General features: G+C 48.3%; 3 protein-coding genes across 3 annotated transcripts in view; 1 reads left to right on the top strand and 2 right to left on the bottom strand.

Moving 5' to 3' along the window:
• The first annotated feature begins 345 nt into the window (after positions 1–345).
• LOC109783645 (uncharacterized) lies at positions 346–3,335 on the top strand. Its single transcript, XM_020342242.4, has 2 exons — positions 346–1,309; positions 1,820–3,335. The coding sequence occupies exons 1-2, from the start codon at positions 456–458 to the stop codon at positions 3,135–3,137; spliced, it is 2,172 nt and encodes a 723-aa protein (XP_020197831.1). The 5' UTR covers positions 346–455; the 3' UTR covers positions 3,138–3,335.
• Positions 3,336–4,942: 1,607 nt separating this feature from the next.
• On the bottom strand, positions 4,943–7,482 carry LOC109783643 (pentatricopeptide repeat-containing protein At2g13600-like). Its single transcript, XM_020342240.4, has one exon. It carries the CDS (start codon positions 7,264–7,266, stop codon positions 5,080–5,082), a length of 2,187 nt encoding a protein of 728 aa, XP_020197829.1. The 5' UTR covers positions 7,267–7,482; the 3' UTR covers positions 4,943–5,079.
• A 1,595-nt stretch (positions 7,483–9,077) lies between these two features.
• Positions 9,078–20,140, bottom strand: part of LOC109783644 (phospholipid-transporting ATPase 2) — a 34,670-nt gene continuing 23,607 nt past the window's right edge. Inside the window, exons 18-25 of the mRNA XM_020342241.4 lie at positions 12,684–12,815; positions 11,562–11,715; positions 10,964–11,081; positions 10,694–10,867; positions 10,529–10,580; positions 9,964–10,091; positions 9,736–9,886; positions 9,078–9,646 (exon numbers count right to left, since the gene is read on the bottom strand). Coding sequence (XP_020197830.1) covers positions 9,410–9,646; positions 9,736–9,886; positions 9,964–10,091; positions 10,529–10,580; positions 10,694–10,867; positions 10,964–11,081; positions 11,562–11,715; positions 12,684–12,815 — 1,146 coding nt within the window. The 3' untranslated portion in view covers positions 9,078–9,409. The remainder of the gene's footprint in view (positions 9,647–9,735; positions 9,887–9,963; positions 10,092–10,528; positions 10,581–10,693; positions 10,868–10,963; positions 11,082–11,561; positions 11,716–12,683; positions 12,816–20,140) is intronic.

Here is a 20,140-nt window from a genome sequence, read left to right on the forward strand (position 1 = left end):
TTTTGTTCGTTCTAACTATAACTGTGCTGCCCATGATTTAGCCAAACTAGTTAGAAATAAGGTGTGTGTGGGGTGGATGAAAGATCCACCCGTAGAGATTGTTGATATTTTTGTAAAAAATTAAAAAATACTTTTATAAAAGATAATATGATGATCACCTTACAATAAAGAGTACTTTGATGTAAAAAAACTGAAAAACACCGTCGACGAAAACTTAAGCTAAAAATGCAACCGAAATAACAAGATTAAGAAAAGGGGAATAGGAGGAGATTACCTCAACCAACTTGGGACCTAGATTTGCTGTCCAAAAAAAAAACTTGGGACCTAGATCCAAGAGTTTTAGGGAAAGAAATTGGAGATTGGGCAGGAATTTGGTGATTTGAGAGTGAGAAACGGCGTCCTCTGTTCGTCGGCTGAGGAAGGATTTTGGCTCCCGGTGAGACACGGCGTCGCATATGGCTGTGGCATCTCATCCGCTGCTCTCTTGCTCCTTCTCCGTCGCCTCCCCGAACCATCCAATCCTTCGACTCCTTCGCCGCCCTCTGAAATCCTCCACCTCCAAATGCTTCCTCCATTCCCCGCGGCGGCGTCACCAACCAGTCGCCCGCCAGCCAGACGACGACGAGCATGACGGAGAAGAGGATATGTGGAGCCCGGCTACCAGCCCCCCGAGAGCCCACCTCGTCGACACCTTGGATGACGAAAAGGGCGGCCATGGATGGGGTCCACCCAATGGCGACGGCGCAGAGGAGGGAGAGCAGCTCCAAGAATACGAGGTGGGTGAGTGGGATCCACCTGCCAGCCCGTCCCGAGCGCAGGCCCAGGAACAGCATCGACAAGATGAGGAGGAGGAAGAGGAAGAAGAAGAAGACGGCGGGGACTGCCCGTGGCTGGACCCGAGCTACTTGCGAAGTCAAGAAGGGGCAAGCACCAACACCACTGCGGCTATGGAGGAAATTCTCGCCTTTGCGAGGAGTCCAGTGGCGGCGGACGGCCCTGGGCTCGCTGGGTTCTTGGCTGGTTACAGCCGCGGTGCACTCGGCGAGGACGAGTGCGTGGAGTTGATGAGGAGGATGGGTGAGGAGCGCCTGGCGTTGGGGTGCCTCCACTTGTTCCGGTGGATGCGGGCGCTTGAGGAGCGGCCGATTTCGTTGTCGCCGCAGGCATGGTTGGTGGCTCTCGTGGTGCTTGGACGGGCACGGATGGCTGATGAAATCTTGGAGATTCTGGGAAGTCTGCCGCCGGAGAGGGGATTTCGTGAGGCGGTTCTGTACAATGCTGCAATGTCTGGTGTTGCCTACTGTGGAAGGTGAGCACTGTCTTGATTGGTCTGACAGAGTGATGAGTGATCATATTAATTTCATTCATGCTATCACTTTTGCAAGATTAATTAGGAGTTTGTAGTTACTTATTGACCGACTTAGATCGAAGTGACTTTTATCTACTTCCCTATTTCTAAATGGCATTTCCATTAACCTTTTCGTACAATACAAAAGAAAAAAGGATTAAGCATATTGTTAGTTGTTGATCAACAGAGGATCCAAGTAAGTTTGATTTGCTCCACTATCTGTAAATTCTTTGGTATGAACTTCATTGTTATCTTGGGATGCAAATTAAGAAAACTACGGAGCAACATATTTATAATAGACTGTGCTAGCATGAGAATTGTTTATTGATAGGTTTGCATAGTTTCATGTCTTATGATTTTTGCTCTGTCCTAACTAAGCATGAACACCAATGGAGATTTTAACATGCTACATTTCTTCTGTGGTAAGCTATGTATTATTTGGTGTGATGAACATTTTTCTACTCGCTCCAGATATGATGATGCCTGGAAAATATTTGAGAGTATGGAGAAGAACAATGTCCAACCTGACCACATAACATCCTCAATCATGTTAATGGTAATGAAGAGGCGCAAAGCATCAGCCAAGGATTCATGGGAGTCCTTCCAACGAATGAACAGAAAAGGTGTCAAGTGGAGCTTGGGTGTCTCTGCTTCTCTAATTAAGATATTTTGTGATGAGGGGCTGAAGAAAGAAGCACTTATCTTCCAATCAGAAATGGAGAAGAGAGGAATTCTGTCAAACACGAGCATTTATAACGCAATAATGAATGTATATTGCAAATGCAGTCAAATTGAAGAAGCTGAGGGCCTCTTTGCTGAGATGAAAGACAAAGGCTTAAAACCAACAAGGGTGACTTATAATATCCTTATGGATGCTTACAGTAGAAGATTGCAGCCAGAAGTTGTTGAATCGTTACTTCTGGAAATGCACGATTTGGGATTTCAGCCAAATGCTAGGTCATACAGCTGCCTCATAAGTGCCTATGGGCGGCAGAAAAAAATGAGCGAAAAGGCTGAATATGCTTTCCTGAGGATGAAGAAAGGTGGCATCAAGCCAACATCTTCTTCGTACACATCACTGATTTGTGCATATGCAGTGAGTGGACAGCATGAAAAAGCCCACACTGCATATTTCGATATGAAAAGAGAAGGGCTTAAACCTTCCTTAGAAACATATACAGCTTTGCTTGACATGTTTAGGAGGGCTGGTAACATAGAGAAGTTAATGGAGACATGGAAATCAATGACCGATGAAAAGGTTGGATGCACTAGAGTCACATTTCACATGGTACTTGATGGTTTGGCGAAACATGGGTTGTATGTTCAGGCAAGAGATGTAATATGTGAGTTTGGAAACATAGGTTTACCTCCTACGGTGATGACCTACAACATATTGATGAATGCTTATGCAAAGGGAGGACAGCATTACAAATTGCCCCAACTCCTGAAAGAGATGTCTACTCTGGAACTAAAACCAGATTCAGTTACATATTCTACAATGATATACGCATATGCTCGCGTCCGCGACTTTTCGAGAGCATTCTATTACCACAAGCAGATGGTTCGAAATGGACAACTGCCTGATGCTAAGTCATACAGAAAGCTGTTGAATACCTTGGATGTGAAATCTGCAAGGGAAAACATAAAGGATAAGAGTGCCATTGCAGGAGTTGTAAAAGGAAAATCTAGCTTAAAACATAGGAAGGAAAAGAAGGATGAATTTTGGAAGAACAGTAAAAAGAGGTCTATGACCCAAGTTAATGGATACCAGAGAAAAAGATTTTTGTGATGTTTCACTAAGTGCAAGTTTCATTGTCTTTACAGTACTCATCCCTTATGTTATACCATGGTCTCCACGCTTTAATTCTCTTGAATTGTTCAGGATTTTAGGTCAGAAACTATGAAGCGTGTTATTAATTCCATAAAAATTCACTTTGACTGTCTGTCTGATTTCATGATCTGAATACACTTGATTTTGCATTTTAAATTGCTTGAGCTTGAATAACATCCAGTTAAATGAACTTCAGATGTTTGTTATTTTTATCATGGGAGGACTTTTAAACTGCTCTTTTAGGCTTTCTGATGTTCAAACTAGAATATGATACAATGAAAAGATGCCATTTGGATCTTATGAACATATTATGTTTTCTTTTTGAATCAAAGGGAAAATCCCCAGTTCCATCCAGTTTTATTTTTGCAGCTTCGTCGTATAGAGGAAGATAATTTTGGTTTCAATCTGCACATTCCCTATTTCCTAATTAGACAGGAGAATTTGTAATCTTCTTCTTTTTCTTTTGAGAAAAGGCAAAGGCCAGCTTTTTTATAGAACACTTAACAGAGGTCCCCACCGGGGGTTTATATTCTTTTTTTCACTATTGTAAACAAAGACGTGAGAATGTCATTTCTCCTACAAGAACACCAGCTACTGTATTGTTGCACAGTACACATTGAGATTGTTTTCACTCTACTATTCCCTCTGTTCACAAATATAAGATGTTCTACATATTTCAATATGGATTACATACGGACTAAAATGAGTGAACAAACACATTAAAACGTGTCTATATACATTTGATTCAGAAAAATATGAACGAAGGGAGTATTACACAGTGCACATCGGCCTCATTTGAATCCATATGGTTCCAGGGATTGCTTTCCTGTTGCCATTGATTTCTTGCAGTCATGGTGGAAAGTCCAGCAATAAGGCAGTTTTCATTGATGTAATCTTCAGGGTACTCCTTTTTTGTTCTACTCATTTCACCAAACCCATCTATTTCATTACTTTCAATTCCCATTTGAGACCAACAGCCTTCTAATCTGCTGGAGGGTCAACCATGATCAATTTGAGACCAACATCTCTGCATCCATGGCTCTTTGCCAAAATGCTTCTTTCTTTGTTTCATCTAGAGTTGTAGGCTCCTCTATTCCCAGCATACACAAATTGTCATATTCGAGGTCTAGCTCAGAGGGAGACGTGTTATCCAGCAAATTCCTGAACGGAACTACTCTGCACACTATGAATGATATGCACGACCATTGCACGATGCCCCATCCTGCGGTGCGCAGCTGTTTGGTGCCATGCATGGACGGCTTGGTAGGCTTGTCGTCCAAAAATCGTCTGCAGAGCTCATTCCTGAATGTTGCGGTAACCTTGTGGTCCAGCACTGAACTCTCTGGGCTCACGTCATACCCACCCACTATGCCAGGTTGTGGCACCGTTGGGGTTGACGGAGTGCTAGGAGACTGAGAAGTGTGCTCAGATCTCATTGTTACCTCCAATCGTTAAAGTGGTTAGGATAGTTTCCGATCGAAATTGTTTCCAAATCTGGTTTTATAGGGTATGGTAAGAAATCTTTGACATCCAAACACAATTTGATCTGAGTCCAACCGATAGGATGCAGTATATGATATGGTATTACTAGTAGGTAATTGCTTCAAAAGAAAATGTGCTTGAAGTATGACCAAATTAGAAAGGTTTAAGCATACAAGCCAATTGTTTAATACTACTACACAAAAAAGTGTTTTAAATTCTTCATTATTATTATTATTGCGATTTTTTTCTTCATTAGCAGATAAGATACGTGCATCCAGGAATTTTAAAATCAGTAGCAATGTTGTCACACATGCGCATTCAAGGTGCTTGGCCATCAAAATTGGCGCACACAAATGTACGAACACAATCCTCTAACCTATCGCTGAGTATTTCATGAGGCGAAGGGGAGTTTAGTAATTCAAGCTCCAGATAACCAATATAAATCTTCATCAGGTTCAGAATGCAACGATATATTATAAACTAAATTCTCTAGCATCACGTATAATTCATCTCTCTCTGGATGATTCCGGTCTTCCACGAGGAATACATGAACTATATCTTTCAGTTCAATCCAACTGCACCCTGGTTCCTTTTTCACATCGAGACTTCTCAATCTTGTTCTTACCTTCACAACATCTTCCCACTTCCCCAATTTAGCATAGATATTAGACATGGCAACATAGGCAGATATATGCTCTGTGCCCATGCAAAGCAACTTTTCAGCAACTTTCTCACCCATCTCCAGGTCCATTGAATACCAGCAGGCAGTGAGTAGGGCTCCCCATACCACCTTATCTGCTGGTACAGGCATTTCAGAGATGAACTTCTCAGCTTCTCTGATGCGTCCAGTCCGACCGAGAAGATCGACAGCACAGGTATAATGCTCGACAGTTGGTACTAGTCCATAGCTCTCCATAGAGTGGAAGAACCTCATCCCCTTGTTAACTAAACCAGCACGAGCACTAGCCATAAGGAGGCCCAAAAAAGTGATTTCATTGGGATTGATATGATGCTTCAACATCCTCCCAAATTCTACTACAGCTTCCAGCCATTGACCATTCTGCGCAAGCCCATTGATGAGCGATGTCCAAGAAGCGACATTTGGTGACGCAATGCAACAAAATGCGCTACGTGCATCACCGACACACCCACATTTCAAGTACATATCCACAAGAGCTGTCCCAACATAACTATTGGACTCGAATGGAGTCTTGCAGAGGTGAGCATGAACCATTTTGCCTTGCTCAATGGTTCCAACAGCAGCACAGGCGTGCAATAGAGCAGGGAATGTTGACGGGCTGCATACAATTGGCAATCGACACATGACCACAAATAGTTTTAGAGCTCCTGAAGGATGATCATTCTGAACGTAACCAGAAATCATAGAATTCCATGTTATCGTGTTTCCTTCATCCTTAATTTGCTCAAATAGCTTCAGTCCATCCTCCAACTTCCCATTCTGTAGAAGAACTGACATCATGGAGTTTAAGGTCACGATATTTCTCCGAGGCATCTTTTCAAACATCCTCTGACAATCATCTAGTCTCCCTTCAATACCATACAGTTTAATCATCAGATTGTACGAACCCGAATCGTGCTCTGACATCTTCAAGAAAACTATCTTTGCTTCCTCCGTCCTGTGCATTGATATAAGCCCCCCGATCAATGCATTGGATGTGATCAAGGACGGGTTTTCCAGGTCACTGTAAACCAGCAAGGCATCACCCACAGCATCAGAACTGCAGTAAAGATCCACAAGAGCACTGGTGATTAACTTGTCGGTATCAAACCCACTTCGAATCAAACAGCTATGAACCGATCTCCCAAAATCCAACGCTCCCATCTTTACGCATGCCCTCAAAACACTGTCGAAAGTGAATTCATTCGGCCTCACTCCATCATCGGCCAACATCTGAACAAATAACCAAATCGCCTTGCGACAGCACTCACCCGCTCCTCGTGCATGGCCCGATATAACAGCGGTCCACGCAAACACGTCACGAGGCGCAGGCATCCTCTCGAGAAGATCCAGGGCGTCACCCGGCAGGTTGAACCTCACAAGCGCGACGACCATCGGGCTCCACATTCGCTCATTCCTCGGATGAAGGGAATCGAAGAGCGTGTGAGATGCGCGCAGATCGAAGCACGAGGAGTAGAAGTCGAGAAGAGAGGGCCCCACGACCTCGAGGCTCTCAGACCCGGACTTGATCACCTGGCAGTGCACCTGTGCCCCGACTCGAAGGAGGCGGCCGCGGGCACAGGCGCCAAGCACCGACGCGAAGGTGGCCTCGCTGGGGCTGACCCCCGAGCGGTGCATGCGCGTGGCAGCGTCGAGCGCGTCCAGTACGCTCCCGCGCCGCGCGTGGCCCGCGACCATGGCGTTCCAGGTGACCACAGTCCGGCGCGGCATTCCGTCGAACAGCCTGCGCGCGGCCACGGTGTCGCCGCTACTGAGCAGAGCCGTGAGCCGCATATTCTGCGCGGTGACGGCCGCATTTTCGTCAGGCTGGGTCGACGAGTGCCGCGGTGAGAGCCTGCTTGCGGTTGCGGGGGTAGCCGGTGGTCTTGGTCTGCGCAAGGCGAAAGGTCTGGACCTGGAGAGCATGCAGTAGTCTCGCGGAGGCTTGGAGGGCGCTGCGTGGTGGCGAGATGGCGTGGTACTGGTGGGTAAGGAATGGCAGAATAGGGCCGTGCCCCGAAAACGGGTCGAAAGGAGAGAGGTGACGCCGGCGAGTAGCTCAGGAATTGCCCTTGGGGAACTGCCCGGCTGCCGGAACGACGCCGCGCCGTACGAGCGTAACTTTTTCTCTCAAGAAAAAAAAAGTATAATTTTCGTCATCGAACCTCGACAGTCTATACATAAATGATCTCTCAACTTTAAAACCCGTCCCTCAATTATTGATACCGAATTTTTTTCATCACTCGAGTAAATCTGAATGCTTTTGTGTTGACATGATTTTTTTATTTTTTTTTGCTGAAGTGCTGACATGATTTTGACTATACCTCGCCGCATCATCGTCCATCTCACCCTTCTCTTTTACCTCACCCCCATCAGCTAGTTGTCGATCTTTTGCCTCTCTTCTCACTCTAACGTGATCGCTAGGACACCCCCCTCCCCATTCCACCCTTGCGCCTAGCGCTACGATTCATGCAATCGAGTACGAAATCATCGTCGGAGCACATCAGGCCCGGCCGTCGCGCCGGACCTTGCCGCCGACATAGCCCTCCTCAGCTTCTCCTCCATGTGCCATTCGATTCTAATCATTGTGCGTTGCTTCTCCCCCGAGACTCGATCACTCTCTCATCTTGTATAGAGAAAACACGAGTGATGCTTGTTTCATGTCGTCGTTGGCGTCGTCTCTTCTGCACACGACCAACAACCTTGACGAGCTAAACCACCATTTGCAGGCGCTCCACCTTGTTGTCGTAGTAAACCACATAGAAGGAACCGATGCAGGAGGCCCTAAATCGTCGGACACCCAAATCGTCTTCTCCGGCTTTGGTGACCACCACCACATCGCGATCTCCTCCAGCAAGCTCCGGTTCTCCTTGTTGGCTTTCCTAAGCTCGATGTGGTGCTACTGAAGTCTCGTGTGTCCTACCTGAGCAGCCCCTCACCCTCGAGCTCACCCGTCATGATCCCGTTCTCCGTTGCCCACAATCATTGCTCCGATGATTCCCGCCGCGTCCGAGGAGGCTTACATGCTCAGGTAAGCCCCTTGTTGTGTATCCCCTCTTGCCAAGCCTCCCGGTGTGTCTACTTTGATGCCCGCATAGCGCCGCCCTTCGCTGGAAAGTTATCATGGTGAAGCTTCGGCCATCCCGCGTGCCCGCGCTTGCTCCCCAGCTGCACAACTCTCCCCGCTAACTCCCGCCTCAACCGTCGTGCCCACACACTCTCCTCGATGCTACAAAATGTGACAGTGCTCCCGAGGCACCCTGGCAGTGAGAATCCCAGGGTGTACACACAATTAGAGGACTACTGATGGGCTTTATGCAAATTTGCAGGAGCTTACTCCCTAACCGTTGGATCTACAACAGGTGCCCCCGGAGGTTACATAGTCACTCTTCTAAAATGTGCAATGAAATTAAGTTGATCGATAAGGGCATGGAAAATGGTCAATAAGACGGTCTTCTCTTATATTCCATGTCATGTAGAAAAGCCAAACGAACATGTTATACAACACATTGTATCTCAACATTATCTCCAACAATTATAGTTTTGTCTATTTTCTTTTCCGTTTCTGTCTTACACCCCATCTATCAACGAGTGGAAGGAGTATGCGTCTGTGCACGATGAGACCAGCTTTGCCAGATCAATGCGAAAAAAAGTGCGGTTTTCTGAGGCTAGCCGTTTCACCACATCCAGCCCAAAAGGTGCAATTCTTGTCACATGCACCCGGCTCATCATGCAACTTATCTTTCGGAGCAGAAATAACCCTTAAATTTGGACAACAAAAAGGCTACAGAACTGTACAGCTCTCAGTAAGAAAACGGTAACCTCCAGTTACGACGAAGTAAAACTATTTTTCTGATATCACATGTCTAGCTTACTCACAAAAAAAAACGCATCTCCTGTGAGCTGAAACTACCCGAACAAACATATGATCATAATCCTATTACTGTTAGCTGGTGCAATTTCCTAAGGCCGTCATTGCCTCGCTGCTAGTGCATGACTTGTGCACCGGTGAATGCTAGGCGCTATAGCTGCCAAGGTTGAACTGAACCGCTGATGACCCAACATATCATCATCTGCTAGATGCAGAATCCGAAAGCAATGGTTGATGGATGGAACTCTTGTTCCTACGCAAGTCAGTTAGTAAATAATCGAGATAGGTCCCAGTCGACGACTCCAAATTCCCTGGGGCTTGGGCGTGTCCGTCGGTTTGCTCAATTTGCTGGAGAACATCGATGGCACTAGGTCGGTACACGTTCCTCAAGTATCTGAGAGCCAGCACTGGGCCCATTCCTGCGGCAACAATCAGCTGGGAAAAATATATTTTCACCATACATAACGGTCAGGCCACAGTCATAGCTATAAAAGAGTATATACAACCAACAACAGTAGACTTACGGCCATGGTGATCCAGTATGAAGGTTGATTACACAGATGCCACATGACAGTGTGCATCTGAAGGGTTGGTACCGCACTGAGTATTAGGTTGATCATGTAGAAGGCTACAAAGTTCCCCCATATGAGGGTGATTTGTGGACAAGTGAATGAGCTGAAGACAGAAGACAGAAGACAGTGTAAGTGAAGTACGCTATGATGTGCTTGTAGCAACCAACCGTAAGAACTTACTTAGTATCCAGGGTCACCACAAAAGCCTGCAACCAAATGCATCCAGACAGGGCAACCATGGAGAGTTCCTCCATGTCACTTTTCTCATCAGCATATGCGTTGATGGTAATTAGGAAAACAACAAATGCCTGAAACCACAAAAGATCAAAATCTCGTTATGGAGATTAGATTTTCACGTGCAGCTAAAGCATGGTGGATGTAAAGGATTATGTGTGAGCCATGATTAGGTACTCATTTACATACAGGAAATAAATCAAGACAGAGAAAAATCATCGACTTCATGTACTAATTGTGCACACTGCATTTGGTTAGCACACTGACTGATAGGTGTATGTGTTATTCGCTGCATATTCAGGCCTACTGAAAAATCTCACAAGCTGCTCGTTAACAAGTGGTTTGTTGTCCACAATAGATTGCATTAACAGAGCAAGAGATACTTGAACAGAACCTTCACTACTACCCACGTCCCAACCACTGCATCCACTACACTTCAATATATTCTTCAAGATACCGAAACCCAGATGAGTACAACATAAAAAGAATGAAAGAGTAATGTTTATTTTACATGGTACAGCGATCGCCCAAACCATTCAGCAAATGTACTGCGATTCAAGAGCCTGGAAACACAATGAAACTACTCATATTAGTCATGCCACAAAACAGCTACATAGCACACTTACAAGAAGCCTCAACAAATAAAAATGAAGGACAAAAAAAATTCTATTTGTACCTCCCAGCTTGAGAATAAAGTAAAATCTGGGGATATCGCAGAACTGTTGCTTCAGAGATATCCTTGTCAAAAATTATTGTCATAACCGGAAGACTTGTGTAGAAAACATTGTAGGCCATCAGGCTAATCGAGTTGAAGATACTAGTTCCAGAAAGCCCTGACGAAAAGGAAAAACTAACATAGGACCCAGGTCAGCAGTACGTACGTAGTGGCTTCCCAGTATAATCAGAGGTACTGCTAATGGAAAGAGCATTAGGAGGCTAGACTCACAGAATCTGTATAAAGCAAATCAACAGTGACTTGTAGAAGGAGTACTGCGAAATAAATGCTGTGCGATTGTATGAATATCGACCATGGACAAGTATCAACCTTCTGAGAAACTTGAACTCTGCAAAACAATTGGAAAACATACATACTTAGACTTGGTAAAAGTACATGGAACTTGGAGGTAGAGTTCAACAAAAGGATAAGATGGTAGGGATTCTCAGTACAAAGACATGATCCATTGGACATTTTCTTTTTCAGATGAAAAAATGATACCAGTTCATATGGATAAACAAAGGTCGAAAGTTCACAATCTCTGCCTACACTAGTTTGGAATCTCTATACAGGGTTCAGAAGACTGGATGGTCAAAACCAGAGCCAGACATGGAGTGGGTTTCTAGGACCTGGCTTCAGCTAGAAAGACGATTAAATCAGCCTTCAAAAGTTCTAGACGACCACATAATGTTTAACATTGTGTCCAACTTAAAATAATGCAAGCATAAGAACACCTCTGAGCTCAACAATACAAAGGCAGCACTGACATACACATTACAAGGTAAATGTAAAATCAGGAAACTCTGTAAAATTAATAAAAGATGCATACTTCCAATGCTATAATCAGCAGCTCTTGCAGCTTGCAGTCCCTCCCTACCACTAATCCCTACTCCAACGTTAGCCTCTTGAATCATTCTTACATCATTACCACCATCACCAATTGCTAGAGTTAAAGAACCAGAGGATTTCAGGATCCCAACAAGCTGCACAAATGCAAAATAAAGTTAGTTTTCAAGTGACCAGCTAAATAGCAGCAGCGCATGATATGTTATTGAGTAGCATCACGATAACTGCATCAATATTTCAGACTCTTGCTCTCCATCAGGATCTACATTGTCCCTCATTAAGTAATTTATTAACACTAGCAAGATGCCCGTGCATTGCACGGAACACCAAGATGCATTTATTTTACAAAAAATCTGTTGCGATTGACCCATGAGGGAGTAATCTTATGTGTAAAAACTAACGGCATCTGCAGGTTTACATAACTCAGCACGTACACCGCTGATGCAGATCCTCTCCGACACTGACCTCCGCAAGCACGTCGATGGCGCCATCCGTGTCCCAACAGCTCAGACTGAGCGGAGTGGGGGAGCCGAGAAAGAGGAGAGATAAGGTGAGGAGGAGTGGTGCGTGGTGGTGGTAGGTGGTCGGACTGAGCGGAGGCATGGGGATGGACGACGCCGGCAGCGGCCACCATGCCAGATTGTTCCAGAGGCTTCCTTTTTTAATTGCTCAACAATGAGCTTATGTGAGATAAGGATGAACGAGGGAAGGCCTTATATGCAAATGTGGAGAGAGGTGCGGGTATCTTTTTGCAAAATTGCCATAGTTTGCTTTCTATCCGTCGGATATAGATCGGACGGTCTATATTGCAGGATGGCAGGCACACCATCATCACCAGCTCGTTTTTTATAAGAGTAGAGATAGAGATAAAGTCCAGTAAGTCCAGTTGAACGCTACGGCTCCATTTGCATCGAGGTGGATTATAATAGTATGGGATGTCATTAGTAGAATCATGAAAAATAAATCAAAATTGTAAACGATCTTGCCCAACATGAGGATCTTTGGTACCAAAGACGACATATACTCATCCCATTCAGTTTTTTTAAAAACAAATTTACATGTCAAAAGGTAAGAAAACTGTTGGTAGGAACAGCCAAAGGGAAACCTGTGCTTTCTGCAAAGGTGTCATCCGACAGCATATTGCTGTTCTTGACATCATGGCCAGCTTAGTGAAAGATTCCAGTGAACGCTTCAGAATTATTTCGAGTGCCCAACCATCCAAAACGAATGCAAGATCCTGCATAAACAGATTTGACATGAAGTACTCCAGTCAACCAAAACAAACTATGAACCCATTCAGAAGTAACATGGTTTAAGTTTGACAAACACACTAAAGAATATAATAGCAAATATGATATGATAGTTCAAACTGAATATACAAAACGAAAAAAAAATCCTGAAGATTTAACATATACTCCCTCCGTTCCTTTATCTTAAAGTGTATTTGCTTTCTCCTGCTTCTAAAGATTTGAGTTGGTAGTGAGTTCACTCACCCATTCACTCTTCCTCCTACCCATGGGACCCACTGGATCCATACCAAATATTAAAAGGACCAAAGGAGGATTGTTTCTTCCCTATTTGTTTCGTACATCATCCCCTCCCATACGGTGGTTTTTACATATGTCATTCCCTCCCAGTAGTATCGAATCCATCACTGCACAGGACCGACCCGGCCACGATCACCCCACCTGTGCCTACATACAACCACACGAACGACAGGATAAGCGATGTCGCCCAAGATATACCTAGCACATCTGTTGTCATCGTCGACGTACGGTGACCACCACAAGATGTGCGGCTACATATCGTCTGATCCCAGCCGCACATAGGAACACATACATGGCGATGGCGTCGCCGTTGCCGTGGCTGACCATGCCGACGGCCGACATACCACCACATGTGGCACGACACCCGCTCCATCCGACTCCCCTGATCCATCCCCTCCTCCTGAATTCGTCAGCAATTACTCTCGATCCCCTTCTCCATGCGCTGCTCAATGGGTAGTCGCACGAGATGGCCTGGAGGCGGCCTGAGGTCTGTCATGATCGCACATCTAGGGCAGCGCAAGTTCCTCGATGGACACTGTGCGGTGCGGCTCGACCTTGGCTGACACACTCATCCACAACAAGCCGCGGCCCAGGAAGCGCTTGGGCGTAGGGGCAGCAGGTGAGCGGTGGAAGCGGCGCAGGGATTCTGATGCGGACGCCGAAACAAGGACGGGTGCTTCCAGATCAGGTGCGATCTGGTCGTTGCAACTTGCAACTCTGAGCACCCCTTACCCGATGGCTTCGGTTTCCCCTTCGGGCATCCAAGCCCAACAGATCACGACAGTTCCCGCCCCGCGATCGAGCCGGCGCATGGCTTGCGTTTGAGAAGTTAAGGAAGATCCTTCGCCCAACTCCGCAAGTCGGCCAGGGGCTACACCCACCAGGTGCACTATCGGGCGCCCAATATCTACAAAGGGCAAGAAAACCGCCCTGTTCATGCTTCACTCATATCAACATTTTTTAAGATGGTTTTTGTGAAACCGGATGTCTCCAACAACAAAGATAGGGAGGTAGGACACCTTGCTCACCATGCACGGTTTTCCTTGATTTCCTCCTGACGAGCCCGACAGATCGTGTTATCTCCAACCTCTTCAAGGCGAAGATCACTTTTCCTTCCAAGGATACTCAGGACTCCATCAAGACCACGCCAAGCATACCAAGATGGCGCATTCAGTTCAACATCGACCCAGATGTAGCCAAGCTCATGACGGACTCAAGGGCTACTGACGGTACACAGTAACAGGGGTATCCAACCTCCGGGGAAGTCGGTTGCCAGATCGGCCTTAGGGCGCAGCTATAGGCCAAGCCCCTCGCCCTGCCAGCAGGCCTCCCAAGAAGACCAGCCCAGCAAGCCGACTGTTGGCCCACCAGGGGCGACCTTAACTTGTACTCCAACATACATGTATCAGTAGATCTGATAGGACTCTACTATGTAAACCGACTTGGGCTCATGTAACCCTACCCCTCGTTCACATATATAAGGGGAGATAGAGGGCTCCCAAGTCGGCATCCAATCTATGTCAAGATCTCTCATACGAGACACCAATCAATACAATCAGACATGCAGGATGTAGGGTATTACCTCCACCGCGAGCCAATCCATACAATCAGACATGCAGGATGTAGGGTATTACCTCCACCGCGAGGGCCTGAACCTGGGTAAAATCGTTCATCTCATGTGCACACCATTCTGATCCTCTATGCGTACTCCGCCCCATGAGCAACCCTATCATGGGGTTTGCCTGTATTATGCACCGACAGCCACGGTGCTGACCCCCTTCCACACCGTCAGACGCCGATTGCATCAACCTCATCTTCCCCCATGTCCTCCACCGATGATCTACCAGCAAAGGCGGTTACTACAGCCAGCGCTGCCGCCCGGTGCGGCACCTCTAGGGTCTGGTCACTGCCAGGAGTTGCAAATCCGCTAGCCTCCCCTACCACCCCTTCTTAGGTCCACGTGGAGCCGCCGCCGCAACTTGGTCGTTGGCAGCGCACCCGCACTGATGGCGCTGCCCAAGGTTTCCTTCCTGTCGATCTTCTTGCCAGCGGCCGTGGGTGTGGTGAGGATCCACTGCAGCTTTAGCTCTGCGGCCGAGACAGTGACCACGTCGAAGACTATATCGTTGGGCTGTAGGCTGTATGAGAATTGGGTGTCCCAGCGCTTGGGGTTTTCCCTTGGCGGGGCCACGGTCTCTGCAACAACAAAGCCTTTAATCTCAAACAAGTTGGGGTAGGCTAGGGGTGAAACCCATAGGATCTCGCGACCAACTCATGGTTCTTGCACATGGATAGCAAGCTTCCACACACCCCTGTCCATGGCTAGTTCTTTGGTGATATACTCCAATCCTTCAGATCTCTCTTTAGGGACTCCAGCCCCGACCTCTCTTGACATATCAGCACGCTTTAGCCCTCCGCTATGCATTGGAGCTTCTGCAGGCCTCGCATGTAACCCTACCCCTCGTTCACATATATAAGGGGAGATAGAGGGCTCCCAAGTCGGCATCCAATCTATGTCAAGATCTCTCATACGAGACACCAATCAATACAATCAGACATGCAGGATGTAGGGTATTACCTCCACCGCGAGCCAATCAATACAATCAGACATGCAGGATGTAGGGTATTACCTCCACCGCGAGGGCCTGAACCTGGGTAAAATCGTTCATCTCATGTGCACACCATTCTGATCCTCTATGCGTACTCCGCCCCATAAGCAACCCTACCATGGGGTTTGCCTGTATTATGCACCGACAGCCACGGTGCTGACCCCCTTCCACACCGTCAGACGCCGATTGCATCAACCTCATCTTCCCCCATGTCCTCCACCGATGACCTACCAGCAAAGGCGGTTACTACAGCCAGCGTTGCCGCCCGGTGCGGCACCTCTAGGGTCTGGTCACTGCCAGGAGTTGCAAATCCGCTAGCCTCCCCTACCGCCCCTTCTTAGGTCCACGTGGAGCCGCCGCCGCAACTTGGTCGTTGGCAGCGCACCCGCACTGATGGCGCTGCCCAAGGTTTCCTTCCTGTCGATCTTCTTGCCAGCGGCCGTGGGTGTGGTGAGGATCCACTGCAGCTTTAGCTCTGCGGCCGAGACAGTGACCACGTCGAAGACTATATCGTTGGGCTGTAGGCTGTATGAGAATTGGGTGTCCCAGCGCTTGGGGTTTTCCCTTGGCGGGGCCACGGTCTCTGCAACAACAAAGCCTTTAATCTCAAACAAGTTGGGGTAGGCTAGGGGTGAAACCCATAGGATCTCGCGACCAACTCATGGTTCTTGCACATGGATAGCAAGCTTCCACACACCCCTGTCCATGGCTAGTTCTTTGGTGATATACTCCAATCCTTCAGATCTCTCTTTAGGGACTCCAGCCCCGACCTCTCTTGACATATCAGCACGCTTTAGCCCTCCGCTATGCATTGGAGCTTCTGCAGGCCTCGCATGTAACCCTACCCCTCGTTCACATATATAAGGGGAGATAGAGGGCTCCCAAGTCGGCATCCAATCTATGTCAAGATCTCTCATACGAGACACCAATCAATACAATCAGACATGCAGGATGTAGGGTATTACCTCCACCGCGAGCCAATCAATACAATCAGACATGCAGGATGTAGGGTATTACCTCCACCGCGAGGGCCTGAACCTGGGTAAAATCGTTCATCTCATGTGCACACCATTCTGATCCTCTATGCGTACTCCGCCCCATGAGCAACCCTATCATGGGGTTTGCCTGTATTATGCACCGACAGCCACGGTGCTGACCCCCTTCCACACCGTCAGACGCCGATTGCATCAACCTCATCTTCCCCCATGTCCTCCACCGATGACCTACCAGCAAAGGCGGTTACTACAGCCAGCGCTGCCGCCCGGTGCGGCACCTCTAGGGTCTGGTCACTGCCAGGAGTTGCAAATCCGCTAGCCTCCCCTACCGCCCCTTCTTAGGTCCACGTGGAGCCGCCGCCGCAACTTGGTCGTTGGCAGCGCACCCGCACTGATGGCGCTGCCCAAGGTTTCCTTCTTGTCGATCTTCTTGCCAGCGGCCGTGGGTGTGGTGAGGATCCACTGCAGCTTTAGCTCTGCGGCCGAGACAGTGACCACGTCGAAGACTATATCGTTGGGCTGTAGGCTGTATGAGAATTGGGTGTCCCAGCGCTTGGGGTTTTCCCTTGGCGGGGCCACGGTCTCTGCAACAACAAAGCCTTTAATCTCAAACAAGTTGGGGTAGGCTAGGGGTGAAACCCATAGGATCTCGCGACCAACTCATGGTTCTTGCACATGGATAGCAAGCTTCCACACACCCCTGTCCATGGCTAGTTCTTTGGTGATATACTCCAATCCTTCAGATCTCTCTTTAGGGACTCCAGCCCCGACCTCTCTTGACATATCAGCACGCTTTAGCCCTCCGCTATGCATTGGAGCTTCTGCAGGCCTGCGTTGAATACCCCCCCCCCCCCCCCCACACACACACAAAATCATATTTGCAATCATCACAATTTTGATTCTTTGAAACTTCCTACTGCCATGTTGTTGAATATATATCATGCATGCATGGTAGGCTAGCTCATGTTGATTTCAAGTTTGCTCAAATCTATAAGCGTAGACTTTTTAAGAATGTTGTTAACGGGGCATACAATATTAAGTGGGATACTAAAATGTGGAGAGATCTCAAATGTTGAATTGTGCTAACCTATTGAACGTACTACAGTCCTGAACTTTGGCATTAGAAACATAGGACATAGATCCCTCGCATCGCTCTCCAGGGGGGCGGCTCGAGCGAAACCTAACCCGCCGCCACCCCCCTCTCACCACCCGCCCGCGACACCGCTGGGCAAAACCCGTGCAGCAGCCGACGGCGGCGGGATTCCCTCGTTTGGTGGCGCGTTGTGGCTAGCCCTGCACGGCTTGGTGTGCGATGCGAGGCTGGGCGCCGGGGGGCGGTCCCCGAGCTCTCTCTCTCCAGTAGCGGATGGCTGCAGTGGTGGCGCCGTTGCTAGGCCGGCGCGGTGGCCTTTGAGCGGCGCGGATCTGGCACATCCGGCTCGGAGGTTTGGGAGCTGGGGCGGCTGCAGCGCGCGTCCTCAGCTATGGGAGGCTCGGCCCTTCTGCCTGTGTGCACCGGCGAGTCTGGTGGTGGCGTCCCGAAGGCTTTGATCTGGCAGCCGTGCAGTGCTAGCCAACGGCTGGTGCTGGGGCTGCAGCGAGACATGGACGTGGAGTCCCGATCTGGCGAGATGGAGTGGGGTGGCGGCCCCTCCCTGCGTGGGCTGGTTGATCGCGGGCTGGTTGCAGATCAATGGCGAAGTGGGTGTTGTCTCCTTCGTGCGACATAGGTGTCTGGGCGCTGGATCTGGCTGGTGCTAGCAGGGTCTGACTTGTCGGCGTACCGGTGGTGAGGTGGATGGCTCCAGTGTGGTGGTGGCGCTGCCACGACGCCAGGGGCGTGCGGGTCAATGGAGGTGCGGAGCGTGAGGGTGTGTTGTTGGGCGGTGCTTTGGGTGAAAGCTTGTCGGGCTCTTGCCGGCTGACGACGTCGGCGTCCGCGGACGTCGTTTCACTTCCTTGGAGGCGCCGGCGTGGAGTCCACCCCCTGCACATCCACGGTTCCAGTTCTTCAGGTGAAAGCCTAAGGCCCGGTCGGGTCTGGCAACGGCGTCGACATCGTTGCTTCCCTCTTTGGGGTGTTGCCTTGAAGAACTTTGTCCCGTTCGCACGCTCCATGGGCTAGACGTTCGTGACATTGCGGTCGGCAGGTGTCCGCCCGGCGATGTGTTCTCTGTGCGGCTTGGCAGGTGTCCGCCCGGCGATGTGGCCCGGCGATGTGTTTTCTGTGCGGCTTCTTGTGTGGCGACAATGTAGGCTTCAAGCAGAGTTGGTTTGCTGCTGGGTCTTGGTAGTCTCTTCCAGCGTGTTCAAGGGGTCGCCGTGCCTCACTTTGTCTTTCCGAAGTCGGAGCTGCTGAGGATAGGCCCTTGCGGTGACGATGACATGCACAGGTGGTCGGTTTCAGCGCTGGCTCGACGCAAGCCCAGCGCTTTTATCCTCCAATGCTTGTCAACAGAGTCAGAGCTGCCTGGTAGCTGGCGCGAGCGGCTAACTGTTTGGCATCAGCAGGCGCAAGCCTCGGCGCTTGATTGTGGTGAGGGCTACATCGGTGGTCGTCGATGGTGGAGTCAGAATCGCTCTCGAGGAGGAATGATGACGATGACGCCGGGCTGCAACCTCAAAGGCGCTTTTCTCCTTGGCGGCGTGTGTGCGTTCTTGTGTAGGTTGGCAGGTCGCCATGTGTGCCTTGTTTTCGCGGGTGTGATGTGACGGTTTTTGCCCGGTTTTCCATTAATTAACTGGGCAATTCTCTTCGATCTCTTTTAATGAATCGGGCCCTAAGGGACCGCGTTTCAAAAAATAGGACATAGATAGAATGATGATCTGATATGCAACAAGCAAACACATCGTTAGTGTTTTGGCTTACCTTGCAAAGTAGAACAATGCTATGTATAGTAGCATTAGCAGAAATGTCCATTAATACGTATGATAAGAAAATAAATAACCAGTTGTTTCTTGTGTAACTTTAGAAGAGCTTGATTGGATCTTTTGAATAACCGAACGAGGATAAACTATTTTTGCCTCTACTTTCATCTGGTTCCGTAGCGTAGCATCTGCATCTTACTAGTTTCGTACTCCCTCCGATCCAAAAGAAGTGTCGTGGTTTTAGTTCAGTACTAAAATTCCACAATGTAAGGTGCATTTGTTGTAATCCCACATAATCCCGTTTTTACCCCTCCACCACATACATGGAAACCTCACGTCCTCATGTTAAAATCAAGCAACCTCCCTAACACGAGCCAACCTCCCAATGATTTGGTTGAAAAATATACTCCCAATTGATTGGTTTGCATGCGCTGCTGATTCCTTGGGATATGCCGTTGCATGGGCCATGCAAGGGGAGCGGGCGATCTGCACGCACCCTCAAATCACTGGATGAGGTCCATAATTGATATACCTGCTGCTAAC

This window comes from Aegilops tauschii, chromosome 2 (assembly GCF_002575655.3).
Source record: "Aegilops tauschii subsp. strangulata cultivar AL8/78 chromosome 2, Aet v6.0, whole genome shotgun sequence".
NCBI lineage: Eukaryota > Viridiplantae > Streptophyta > Magnoliopsida > Poales > Poaceae > Aegilops > Aegilops tauschii.

Coding starts and splice junctions, on each gene's coding strand:
- LOC109783645 (XM_020342242.4), top strand. CDS start 456: ATGGCTGTGGCATCTCATCCGCTGCTCTCTTGCTCCTTCTCCGTCGCC. Junction 1,310..1,819: donor GGTGTTGCCTACTGTGGAAG/GTGAGCACTGTC, acceptor TACTCGCTCCAG/ATATGATGATGCCTGGAAAA.
- LOC109783643 (XM_020342240.4), bottom strand. CDS start 7,266: ATGCTCTCCAGGTCCAGACCTTTCGCCTTGCGCAGACCAAGACCACCG.